General features: G+C 30.5%; 1 protein-coding gene across 1 annotated transcript; it reads right to left on the minus strand.

Moving 5' to 3' along the window:
• Positions 1-2,593: 2,593 nt before the first annotated feature.
• On the minus strand, positions 2,594-6,528 carry LOC8284524 (auxin response factor 18). The gene is made up of 4 exons (XM_002519485.3): positions 5,820-6,528; positions 4,539-5,714; positions 3,190-4,109; positions 2,594-3,075 (listed from the first exon to the last, which is right to left on the minus strand). Exons 2-4 carry the CDS (start codon positions 5,655-5,657, stop codon positions 3,006-3,008), a joined length of 2,109 nt encoding a protein of 702 aa, XP_002519531.1. The 5' UTR covers positions 5,658-5,714; positions 5,820-6,528; the 3' UTR covers positions 2,594-3,005.
• Between the last annotated feature and the right edge of the window lie 7,763 nt (positions 6,529-14,291).

Genomic DNA, 14,291 nt, shown 5'->3' on the forward strand with positions numbered 1-14,291 from the left:
ATAAGTAAATATGAAGCGAATATGATTATGAGAAGACATACTGCATTGGGTACATTGTATGATGTTTACATTAGAAGAAGAAACACAGCACAACATAACAGAGAGAGAGAGAGAGAGAGAGAGAGAGAGAGAGAGAGAGAGAGAGAGACAGAGAAGGAAACGTAGATGAAACGGTTTCAGAAACTCACAAGATCCAACTAAAGGGGGGTTTTAGTACATCATTAATCTCCCCCAACATGTATCAAAGCCCCTTTAGCTGGGGAGATTAATTATGTAATTATGTTTATGTTATGTCATTTGTGTCGGTGAGAGAGAGATACAGGGAAACCCTACTTAACCACGTCACCCTTATGTATGTGATAATGATATAACCTAATTTTAATAACTCATCATCAAATTATGGCTAAACTTTAGGTCGCTGAATGCAATTAATAAATAAAATAATATTTAGGGGTTTCCTCCTGTAAATTTGCTTTCCATGTCACCATATGAAAATTGGGTAACGACGAAATCAATATTTATGTGTAAAGAAAGAAGCTGTTTTTCAGATTTTTTAAATACTAATATTATGATGATCATAATTTTGAAAAATAATGTGTAATTAATTAATAAAGTACTTCTAAATTACAAAATTACTAAATAATAGTTTCTGATTTTCTGATTTAAATTTACTCATTCATAATATATTGCTATTTATGAGTTCATATTTTATAGATTTAGTACAACTAAAAATTCATATAACTAAATAAGATCTTAAAATTTTATAAATTATTTATTTCAAAGTGAATAATATAAATAAGATGTACGGTATTGTATATAATTAAACTAAATATTAAGAAATTTGAAGGACTTTCAAACTTAATTACTATGATCCAAAATTCTCTCATCTTATTTTCCTTTCTTTTCTTTCACCTCTTTTTTTTTTTTTTAAATTCAGAATCATAATCAATTTTTAGATAAATTATAAATATTACATATATGATATCAAATACTTAATAGATAAAATAAATACTTTATAGTGTAACATTAGCTAAAAAGAAAATTAATTTAAGGGAAAAGTATAGCTAAAGTAGAAAAGAAAAAAAGAAAAGGTCAAAGAAAGGGTAACGGAAGAGAGGTGGTGGCGGTGAAAGAAAACAGTCCGCTCATCGAAACGCCGCAACACATGCGTCGCTCTTCTTTCTGCATACGTTAGCCGCACGTGAATCTATTATTACCTCTCATCTCTTTCTTTCTTTCTTCCTTCCTTTTTTTATTATTATTTTATTTTAACGTTTATGTAAACAAAAAACCGAAAAACAAAGAAATTCAAAATTGACCAAACCATGTGGGTCCCCTACTACCCTACTCTACACCTTTCACCTCACGTGCGGCCATATTTATTAAATTAGATTAGGTTTTAGTTGCACATTAGGGGTTTTGTTTTTTCTTTTTTCACTATTTCTTTCTTATTAACAAAAAAAGAAAAAGAAAACACACATCCACACTGACTATTGACTTTGTCTTTGACAACATAACTATTTATTTTAAAGGTCGTCCGGTAGAGTTCAAAACCAACTAAAATTTCAGACTAATTTTCTAATACAATATCAATAATTAGGTGAAGAAAAAGTGTGTATTATGTCATTGTTACATGTGAGAATTTATTAGGAGACTCTTGTACTATAAAACAAATACTTGTTTGAATTAATACATTAATTGACCTCACTTGCGTAATTACGAGAAAAATAAAATAAAATAATATCTATAAAAAGAATAAAAAATAAGGGTTCTGATTCATAGGATCGTGTCATGTGATGTTTTGATGACTTGTGCCTGTATGCCAATTTTCTTTAATTATTTAAGAAAATAATATATTTTGGTTAGAACATGTGGCAATAGGCAATTAGCTGAGAAACACTGTTGATAGTCTTGATCAGGAATCTGTTGTCGTGTGAAACATCTGAGGTTGTTCGTGTTCTTGAAAATCCTGCAGTGTTATTAGTCAACTTTAACCTTTTTGTTTTGTTGTATGCAAATGTAATCTCTGATTAGACCTTCACCCACCTATTTTTATTGTTTAGTCATGCACGGAACGGAACAACCCTATTTCTTTTTTTCTTTTAAAAAACAAATCAAATCAAAATTCCTAATCATCTTTCTCTAGAAATAAATAATGGTCATTAAAAGAAACTTCTGTTACGTGTTCTTTTTCTAACGAGTGATGACATTTTGAGAGAATGACACCAAATTTCCCAACCGAATTAGTGCTTTCTAGTCAAGCATAGCAACCAAATTGACTTTGATTTTCTTCAATAATTAATTATATAAATATTTTTTAAGATTTTCAGAAAATATATTCGGATAATATCAATTTTTAAACTCCCAAGTCAAGATTTACTCGAGCATTTAACTCAGGCTGGTGTAGCCGTTAATACGAATAAGAAACACTAATCTTGCAAAAATATGTCCAAGAATCTTGTAAAGAAACAAGACTCACAGTCACATGATCATCATTCAACCTAATTAATTTTACTTTTTGTTCTGTATTGGTTGCATTATATGGAAGGAAAGTTTCAGGACGAACTACAGATGCAACACAAGAACCTGAAAATCAAGTTGGAATGTTGGAATCTGCATTTGCATTTACGTCTAATGATCAGAAGGCTTCAATACATAATCAAAGAAAAAAAGAAAAACAAAACCTTTGTTACAAAGAGCATATGCTACAGAAGACTCTGTATTTCTAAGACTTGCCTGGCAATCAAAAAGAAAAAGAGATCCTAAAGAAACAAAACCGATAAAATGCTGAATTAATTATGATATTAAAAGGAAGTCTCAAAATCAGATTATTCCTCCTTCGAAATTAAGAGACAACAATGGGCGAAACATTAACTTAGTAGTCCAAAAAATGGATTGGAGCATCTCCTCTCACCAGTTGAAGAATGATAAAAGGTCAGGCTCAGGAACAAAGAAGGATTCGATCAGCCAGCTGTACAGTTTAAAACCAAAGTTTGTTTCTTCCTTTACAATCCTACATTGTCACTGCTTGAATCCATTATGATTGTCAATCTCCTAGCTGTCTTCATGAAGTCACTACAGGAAATGAATCAACATTACATCAGTCACAAGTGGATTCGAACAATAGCACCTGAAGATAACCTTTGCAGGTGCAAGAAAAAAGATTAAAAAAAAATTCAAGATTGGCACCTGAATGGTTCGTCCCCTATGTGTTTGACAATGCCAGCGATATCACGGTAAAGAACATTGTTAAGTGTCTCGGAGTTTTCTATTCCAAACATATCTGCGAGTTTTCTGTACAATTCATCATAAGATCCGAGCAATGAAAGGTCAAGAGTTCGGCCCACATCCTCTGATTCCATGAAGACTTTGCAATGACCAGTCTCCAAGGAGGGTTCGGTCTCTTGGCGATTACCCTTGCACCATTGGAAACCTTCATAGGACGAGTGTTCAGGTAGGCCTTGTTGATGAAGCGCTGATCCAGAGCCATCAGAAAAATTCGCTATCTTATCTAAATTTCCTTCAGATGAACTATTGCCAGTAAGAACTGGTGACACTGTATCGCCGGAGGAGCTAAGAGAGATTTGCTGCTCAGTGAGTATTGGCTGACCAAAAAGTACAAGCTGGGGTGTCTTCACATTATCAGGTTTTCCTGAATTCTGGGTGGAACGTGCCATGGTTAGCACACAGGATACACTCTCACTCATGCTAGGCTTTACAATGGTAGGGCCATTTGAGGATATACTGTGTGTAGCAGAATGATCAAGTGGTGGCGGGAAACCAGCCAGAAATAGACTTGTCTGCAGTTTATTGAGGCGGAGATCTGATAAAGGTAGACCATAATGAGCATGCCTGGCTCCCTGCATGCCAGCAGGAGTGTTATCTGGTAGACAACCAAAAGGGCTGGTAGGCCCAAGGAGGTTGCCGGAAAACGTTGGAAGTGGAAATTGGCTATCAAGGGGGAAATCAGGGTGTTGAGGCATTCTCAACTTCTTCCTTGGTGGTGAGAATGGGGACAGATGGATGACGGGCATGTTTGATACCAATTCTACTAGCCATGGGCTCACACGCTTCACATTTTGGAGCAAGTCAGGTTCATCCCAAGTAACCTGGCACACATGAATCTGGAAAATTAGAAAACAGTGGTTGAACCATAATTAACCCGTTTCAAACACAATATTCATCAGAGTCAAACTGGACTTCATTCTCTCTGTCGTCAATATATAAAGAATGAACATTCAACCATCCATTTAATTTTTGCACTGTAACAAAAAAGCACACTATGCTGTTCAGTGCTGTTTCTTAAATACTAAAATCTAAGACAGTGAAAGAAGAGATAGTATCACTAATTGTTATAAAGAGAGGAGCCATATACCGTCAGACCGGACAAGAACCAAACAATTGACAAATCAGTTTACTTTCAATGAACAGAACAGAATAACATTGCTTCCAAGATTAATTCCAAAACTTATATATGACATTCTTTTTCAAAGTAACTAACTTGCAAGGAGCATTCAGATCAAGAAAAATGACAATACCTGGAGGAGCCTCCATGGCGAATCGGGCCAACGAAGAGGATCAGCAACTTGAACAGAAGCAATAGTTCCCATAAACCAGCTAATCCGTGAAGAATCCTCAGTTTCAAATGCCATTTTAAACCTCATCCCCGAACACCACCGGATCTGAAATGCAGCTTTCACCATAGAAGCCTTAACACAGAACTCAGGAGTACTAGCTCGAGGGTAGTAAACTACCTCAAAAGGCTGTCCATTAGCAGCAAGGGTAGCAGCTTCTATAACTGATTCAGCCTTCACTTTCCCTTTCCCCGTTAAAGCATTCTCACCAGGACCATTCCCATTTCCACTTCTTGATAGCTTATTCCCATCTTCTCTGAAAAAAGAATTAAATCCTCCATAAGGCATAACACAATTCCCACCGGCCGGATTCCATGAAGACTCGGGACCACCACCAACTCCCCTCTTAGCTCTTCGAATTCCAATACAAAGATCTCCGTTCTCTGCTCTTAAAAATACTATAGAGTCCCCTGCAACTAACTTCTTATGATTCACAAAAGTACTCCATCCAGTAGTTAAAAGATGCCTCCTTGGTGTTCCTCTATAAATATGTCTAAACTTCCATGTTTCTCCATGAACATCCTTAGCAAGAATGGTCTGAACAGGCGGATCAGCTGAGTAATCCAACCTCGGAAAAATAGTCTCCGCGCAGTACCTTGGCACCGAGAAACCTCCACCATTATTGGCATCAGATTGAGTCAATGTCTTAGCAAAAGAAGCAGGCTTATTCTCTTGCCCTTCTCCTCCATTAATTACACCTTCTTCTTCATCTTCCATACCATTCTCTTTACTACAAATTGGAGTTAACTTTATCTTAGCATAAACCTCATCAGTTTCAGGATCAGCCATGAATTTGATTCCTGAAACTCTGCACAGAATATAAGGAGGTAGACGAGGGAAGTTCCTGAAATCAACTGAACCAGAGGCATGCTCGGCGTGGCCTTGAGGAAAATAAAAGACTTTGGTGTTCACTGCTGGCATTTGAACCATCCCACCAGCGCAGGCGTGCCACAGTTGAGAGTCTAAACATTTCTCCATCTCCTTCTCCTTCACTCTCTCTTTTGCTTCCATAAATGTAATCATTTCACCAAAAAATAACAGCTACAAAAAACTCTTCTTTAATGTTTGTGGAGATTCTTCCTGTAAAACCCAGATAGATCACAACAATTAGGCGTTATTTTTTCACAATCAATTCAAATAATTGACTGAATTATTGAAAGCAGAGTTGTACTGTATTATTATTACCTTATATAGCAAATATATGACGATCAAAACAAAAGCAGAAACTGGGGAATATCTGCGTGCCACGTAGTGAACAAATTGAATCTTTACATGAGGAGATACAAACAAATTAGAATTCAAGACCAGAAAGATTGAATCTTTTGGAGTCATACAACTGCATATATCCTCTGAATTCTCACACCACCACCACTTTCACTGCAACCAAACACAACCCTTTTCAAGTTATAGCCTTTGAAGCAAATATATACCAGTTCAGAGCTCAAAATCAGGGAATTCAAAATTGGAGACTGAAACAAGAATTTCCACAGAGAAACTGTTCAATCCACTAAGACTACTAAAAGCACCATCTTGGTACCTTCCTTGAAAAAATAACAAATCAAAGATCTTTTACACACTTCACTCCCAACTATAATAATATCAGCTGCTCCCTCCAAATTCTACACTCAAAAGAATTCGCAGAGTTTCTTGGAATTACAACCGAGAAACTAAAATTGCCATAAAAGATACAATAAAATAACAAAAAGAAAAAGAAGAAGGTGCTAATGAATCTCTAATAAGCAGTTAAAAAGATTCAATCAAGAACAAGAAACTGATGGCCGAGAGAGAAGCAGATAACCAAAAAAAAAAAAAAAAAAGCATCAGCAGAGAGAGAGAGGGATAAACTTTTTGGATCATGCAAGACTCCAAAAAGCACATACATTGAAACAACAGGAAAAGGCTTTAACTTTTAACTTTAACATTACATACACAAAACAAAAAAAAAAATAAAAAAAAAAATCCATATGAATATTGAGTTGTGGGGTTGTCGTGGCAATAGTAATTTTAGATTCATTTGTATAGTGTCTATAGGCTTTTTTTTTTCTTCAGAAAAAATAATAATTGATCTTTTTTCTTTTTCCTTATTTCTTAGCTTTTTCTTCGGATCTGAAGTAAGGTATGTGTATCTTGGATAGCCAGCATAACAACAAAGATCTTTAAAAAACCCTTTTTTTTTTTAATTTAAAAAACTTTTAGAATTTTACTAGAAGAATTCTTATCTAACACTATTATCCACCCCAGAGAGAAAATTGGTCTTTAGATATGTTTAGATTTTTTTGTTAAAGTTTTATTTTTGGAATAAAAATATTATAAGTACATTTCTGCATCTCATAGTAACATATAGATTTTAAAATTTAAAAAATATAGCATTTTATTTTATTATTAATTTTGATTTTAATTTCTTATAAAATTATCAATCAAATTTATTAACATGACAGTGAAGTATAATAACAAAAGAAGAAGAGAAATTAAATTAGCACTCTCACTACTATAATATTATTGTTTAAGTACGTTAGATTAATAAAATTCTAAAATCAAGAAAAAAAATAATTTTATGCATTTAAAAAATAATAGTTTAGTACTGAAATTATTTCACCATCGGATTTTATATCGAGTCATAATCTTTATTGAAGACTAAAATTAAAACCAATATTAGAGTACAGTCTTAAAATAAAAAATTTAAAAATTAATTTTAAATTGTATAGTCTTCTAATGCATGTGGTATTTGTTTTGTGTTTATACTGTAAGAATTGATGAAAATAATTGAGTAGTAATTAGAATCGAAAGGATAGTTCTAATTTTTAGTATTTGATTAGCTAAGAATGTTTTAAAATCATAAATTTCTTACTAATAGAAATTATAGTGACCTCCTTTCTTGAATTTCTCATTCTTATATAATTTAGGCCAAACTAAGAATAAAATATAAATAAATATATAAAATATTAACTAATAATTAGTAATTATAAATTATAATTTTCATTACAACCTTTTATTACATTTTCATCGCAATTCTAATTTTGAGTTAAACTCTGATATCAGAAGTTGCATCAAATGAATTCTAAATTCAATTAGAATTATATATTTAATAATTTCATTTTTCCATATTAAAATCTAAAAAAAAAGAATATACTTTGTAATATGATATTTATATTTAATTAAAGTGATGGTTTGCTGCGTACATAAATATCAAATTTATCGCGAGTTTAATGGGGGGAGTGAGTAGCGTCCGTGTGAGTGGACTATAGCATGGCAAAGTCGTCAACCAGATAAGCTTACCATAGTTAATTTTAGTCAACTAGAGTTAAAATATTACTCGCTGGGGATAGTCCATGTATTTTTGCATTGTTATTCTTAAATTTTAATTTATATTTCAAAACAACCTTTTATTTTAATCTCCACTCGATTTTGAGAAAAATCTATACTAAGATTTAAATTTCAAATTCATATAATATTAAATTATATTAAAATCTCACCTTCTGCTTCCTAAACATTTCTAATTACTATCTTTTCAAAAAAAGTTCGATTTCCTATTTAAAGAAAAATTATGAGTTAAATACTATTTACTCATAAAATTTGGTCCAATTACGTGATCTAATTATAATTTTAAATTACCAGTTTAGTTCTTCGCTAACACAAAAAGAGGTAGTGATTAGTTTTATTAAAACTCAAATAAATTTTAATGTAATTAAAAAAATACAGAAATCATGTGTTAGACTAAAGCTTATAGAATAATACTATTTAACCCAAAAATTATTCAAGTAATATACCTTTTAAATAAATTCATAACAACATAGTTTCTTGTTAATAATTTAAGTTCTTTCTTATTGTATAAAATGAAAAGTTTATCAAAATATGACTAAGAGCATATCCAAGACCTTTACTTCGAATGATATTAATCTTAATTCAAGTCTTATTTTATCACATATTTCGTTTCCGATTTCGGGTGGAGTGGGATAGCTTGCGATCTAATTTTATATTTTTTTAATTTTATTTATTAAAAATATAATAAAAAAGAAGTTAATAAATAAAGGAGTAAAGTAAAGAAATTACTTCGATTTCAAAATAGAGTATTGTATAATGTCAAATTTATTCATTGATTTAGGTTACCAAAAAGAGTCTTAAAGAGAAGAGAGTTAAAGAGCCAAAAGCACAAAACAATAGAGAGAGCTTACTTTATTATCTTCTAATCCACCTTTATTGCCTAATAAACTTTCGTATGTTAGTAGCAATAGCTAGGGTGGTCACTACAATTGTGTTAAATATCAAACTAAATTATTTCTTTAATTATAAATATTTCTTTTCTTGAATGTAGAATTAGTTAAAATTAATTAATTACACTGTCTCCTGTCTCTGTTAAAATAAAAATCAACAATTTGTTAAAATTAATAAGAACTGAAGATCTCTGACTAGATAAGTTAGATTTCAACAACGAGTGCTTCAACCACAACTCTAATTGATTGGTCTCACTGTTAGTACCAACATAATTCGATAATTAGCTTAGCTAATGCTTCAGCTAATCATCATTAAGAGGTCAATGCAATGTTAATCCATCACCTTTTTTTTTTTTTCAAATAATATTACGGTTCGACTAACCCTATCTGTTCATCTTTCTATTTCCATCAAAATCGAGAAATTAATTTTAAGATATTTTCTCATATGTGATGTGCCATAGACTAAAGTGATTGCTACTATTTATTTTTTTAAATAAGAAAGAATCTGGTAGTGAGTTGTAAAGCATGAAAATTGTCTTTATTTTATATGGCTAATTTATTGCTAGTAGTAAGCTTCTTCTTCTTCTTCTTCTTCTTCTTTTTTTCTTTAATTAAATAAGTTTCATATTTAAATCTCATGGTTTGATTATAAAGGGTTTCTTTTTTATTTTTTAAAGGCTTAATTGCCAAAAAAAATTTTATGCTTTACACTTATTATCAGATCTAGCATATATTATTTTAATTTTCAATTTTAGCATCAAATTTTAATATTGATTTCGATTTTAATCTCCGGTGAAATTATCAATAAAATTTGTTGACATCACGTGAATTCTGCCAACAGTAATTGATTTTTCTAAATTAGTACTTGCAAGTGCACGAACTGTTCTTATAATAAAAATAGTAAAACACTCCAAAATCGATATCTCAAGAAACTATAAGACCACTTATTATATAGACTAGTTATTAATACAAAATAATAAAAATAAATCTAAACACTCTAAACGAGTATTTTTTGAAAGAATAATATTTATAAAGTAAAGTAACCAAACACTAAATAAATATGCAATGTAAATACAAATGCTTATGATTTAAAACTATATGCTAAAAACAATATTTAGCTTAGCCAATTACTTAGTAATTCCTTTGTTTTACTTTAAGTCTAGATCTAATGAATGAGATAGTGATGTGCCTTTTTCTCTAGCCACTCAAACTAATGATGCAATCAAAGTTTCTTCTACCAATATAGATTAAAGCAAAGATGATGTCTCTAATACATTCAATCTAAATATTTTCATAATTATTACTATTATTAAATTTATATGATTATATAACTAACAATAATAACTGAAACTAATAAAGATATGAATGTAAAAAAAAATTATTCATCAAATAAATAATAACAAGGTTCATACATAAGTAAAAAAAGTTAAACTAAATACTTATGAAAACTAGCCTAACATATTTAACCCAATAATCAATGATATTAAATAGAAAGACATAAAAATAAGAAAATAAAAACTCTCTCTAGATCTAAAATTTCTTTAATGTAGAAAGATTATTGGTCTTCACTCTTTATTTTTTGAAAATCACATTAGATTTTAAAAGACAATCAAGTTTACTAATGAGAGAGATATTAACATAAATTTTAACATAATAGTGATGCAAGAACAGTCAATAATACAAAGAACAAGCATTTAAATGGATGAAGGCTTGAAATTTTCAACCTGATACTAAAGGTTATAAAAACCATGCATAACCAATAAGAGATAGGAGATAGGGGAATGGAAAGCTTTCCTTAAAGCCATAAAGCCTAGACTCTCCTCTAAATGCCAACACTTACCAAAGATTAAAAATCTATAATTTTAACCCTCAATTATCAATTATCAACTATCAAACCGAATAAAGCATCTCAATAAGCCATTATGTATTCTGCTTATCTTTAGATAAAGTAAAGCACTAAAAAAGCCTAGCTCATCTATGGGAGCTGAAGAACATCATATAAAATGCACAAAGACGTATTTATATTTAGCTCCATGAAAATTAAAATTTAGTTTAAAGAGAAAAATAAAAAGCAAGAAAATTAAAAAGAAAAGTAAGGAATGTTTGTTTGTTTTTTTTTTCATTCAAAATCATAAAAACTCGTCTCGTCATTTCTCAATCAAGATTGAAAGATTCAACTTGCAAACAAGTTTACTAATGCAAGGAGAAGCGGGGTCACTGTGCCTCTAGTTATTTAATGCCGGTGAGAGAGATGGGGGGCTTGCTCTACAAGTTTACTAATGCAAGGAGAAGCGAGCTCATTGTGCCTCTAGTTATTTAATGCCAGGGAGAGAGATGGGGGGCTTGCTCTTTTTCTCTGTGCTCGGCTGAACAACCAACTATAGCATAAAAGGAATATCAAATGAAAAGAGCACTTTGCTATCGGAGCGATATTAGATTATCTAAAAAAACTCGATTAATCTATTTTTAAGTTAAATTATATAATGAAAAACAAAAACATTATAAATTAAAAAGAAATAAAGTGGTTAATGCAAACTAGATTCAGGTTTTTCTATTGGTGAAGGTGGGTCATTGACATTAAAAAAGAAAAACAGAAGGCAGCCACATAATGGACATTGTTGGGAAGGACAAAGAAAGAGACTTGTGAACAACAACATTAGCCACCAAAATGACCCTACCATTGTGAATAAGATGAGATGAGAGTCGTTAGAGAACAAACAACAAAACCAAACGTGACACTGAGCCCACAACATTTTTTCCCTTAGCAATCATCATTAGAACTGAAAACCCATTACGTCAAATGAATGAATGAATATCCGATATGACCCACTTCAAGTCGTGGGTGGTGTGTGTGTGGCCTTTGTCTCCTTCCTTACCATTGCTTAAGACGGAGACCAGACCCTTTCATGGTGTGTATACATATCTACTAAAAAAAGAACACCGTTCCCTACCCATCTAACGCACCAGCTTTTGTGGGTCATAAATAACGACCAAACACATCTTATAAATTATAGTCTTAATTCGTTTTTCTTATTTTGGAGGTTTGTGTTCTCTAATCTTTGTTTCATTATATAGTAATACATGTACTTACATATATATCCTTAATTTACACAAACTTTTCATCTTTTCGTGAATGACAATCATTGCCTAATTACCATACGGTTGATTTTCCTTCAATATTAAATTCATTTGTTCTTTTTGGAGGTGCCTAAATTTGACGAGATCAATTCATCCGTAGTAATTATTGTGCTTTAGAAATCTGATTTGAACCAATGATCCACGTTATACTTTCTTTACATATGTAAGGTTTAGGGTTGGGAGGGTTACCAAATTGGCCTGCGGGACTCAACCTTTTCTTTAGGGATGTGAGCAAAATTTCAAAATAAATAATTTATTTTGAATAATTTAAATGACATCAATGCATTTTTTATTTAAATAATTATTTTTATCATTAAAATGTCGAAAATATGAGGTTTTAAATGACATCAATACAGAATATGTGACCATTGTATTTGTATCTTTCTATTAAGTCAAACTTAATTTAAATGCATACACACCTTCATTTTTAATTTTATAATCTAATATTAATTGATTGCATTCTCTGCATAATTTATACATTTTGCCAACTCATTCAATTTGAAATTATATGCCATACAATAGAATCACACTTACAAATTAAATATTGTAATATAATGATATATTTGCAAATTAGATTAATTTAATGAGAAGAGAATGAGTTCTCATATGTATATAAATAAATGATTAATTAGATATTCTGTAGCCAACTAAAAAAATCCACCCAATTTTGTCTATGTTGATTTACTGCTATTTTCGTGTTTGTTTAAGTTTTGTTCCATTGTATTTCTTCAATTCTTAAATCCCTTTTTCCTTGTTTCGAAATATTTAGAAAACCAATCTTACTTGAATTTCTTTTAGGTATTAAACATGTGAATAATTCAGTAAGGAAGAAAAAAAAAAAGAAAAGAAGAAAGCAATTTAAACTTGTTAATTAAATAAAATAATAATTATTTATTCAAAAAGAAGTAATTTATTATAAAATAAGAATAATAATGGCATCTAACAATAAGAAAAATCAAGTTGTAGTGTAATTATAAACATGTAAACTATATTTACACATAATTAAAAATTTAATGATCTGAGTAATTATCTAGATTAGAAATATACTTTGATTCTAGCAAGCAGTAACTTATTAAGGGGTTGAAGTTAAGACTACATTTATTTTTTGTGAAGGCCAAATTATAAAATAAGAATTAGATAAATATATTCATTCATAAAAGGAATATGTGATAATTTTTTTAGTGTGATTAGGTCTCTTAAGATGATTGGATAATTTAAAAAAAAATTAAAAAAAATTATCACATATTTTATAATTAATGGGTATCTTAATGTATTTCTTATTTTATAATCTGGCCTTCTGAAAAACTAGGTGTGGCCTTAATCTCTCCCCTTACTTGCTCCTATTTAAGTATTTCCATTGCATTAAAAATAGAAAAATAAGTAATAAGAAAAATGAGATAAAGGATAATTTTTTTCAAAAATAAAAATAAAAAATGGTGTAAAGCATTACTCTTAGAGAAAGAGTACAAAAAAAAAAAGAGGGTGAAATCTAGATCAGACAGTAGAAATGCAACTGTAGTTTAAAAGAGTATGTCATTGAACTATTGCCATGTTCTAGTGTCTGAACTTGTTTTGCCTACATTAAATCAAGAAATGCATTTTTTTTGGGGCCATATAACAGTGTCCTTATGTAAAAGAGTTCAGTTGCAAGCAGCTGATGGACAGTCAGTCTGTACCTAACAATTATACTTCAAACTTATTAGGGCAAAGGAGGCATCAAACGAAATTTAATTCACATCATTATTTGGGTATGATTACCATACCAGACTTTCTATATCAAATAAGAGAGCAATTATATGTGTTATCCTCCTACCTCTTATGTTTTTCTGTTTATACATCATCATCATCTCATGACATCACAAAAGCACTATTAATTTATCATATACAATTTGAAACATATATATATATATATATATATATATATATATATATATATATATATATATATATATATATATATATATATATATATATATGATATACAAACTCATGAATAACCTAAAGATTAATTAGGAGCATATATTAATTAAAGAAATGTTACTATAATGCACCATGATAATTAGAAAAAGAAAATGGTGAAAGTGAATTTACTTGATATTCATCCATCAATGAAGAAAGTGAAATATGTCAAATTATCATTTGTAAAGTGCGTGCCAACTAAGTTGACTTGTAATTCCCAATCAGGCAAGTGTGCAAACAATAAAAACAAAAATTGCATGAATTTCTATATTAAAACAAGTAAAGTTTTGTAAGAATGTTCTTGAATCTTGACAAGGTGAGTCCCACTCAAAGCCAACTTGGTTAAAGA

The sequence above is a fragment of the Ricinus communis genome, chromosome 10, assembly GCF_019578655.1.
Source record: "Ricinus communis isolate WT05 ecotype wild-type chromosome 10, ASM1957865v1, whole genome shotgun sequence".
Lineage (NCBI taxonomy): Eukaryota > Viridiplantae > Streptophyta > Magnoliopsida > Malpighiales > Euphorbiaceae > Ricinus > Ricinus communis.

Excerpts from the sequence above, each read along its gene's own strand:
- LOC8284524 (XM_002519485.3), bottom strand. The coding sequence starts at position 5,657 with ATGATTACATTTATGGAAGCAAAAGAGAGAGTGAAGGAGAAGGAGATG. Across the intron at positions 4,110-4,538 it reads CGCCATGGAGGCTCCTCCAG|GTTACTTGGGATGAACCTGA; the intron begins GTATTGTCATTT and ends CATGTGTGCCAG. Across the intron at positions 3,076-3,189 it reads ATAGGGGACGAACCATTCAG|TGACTTCATGAAGACAGCTA; the intron begins GTGCCAATCTTG and ends CATTTCCTGTAG.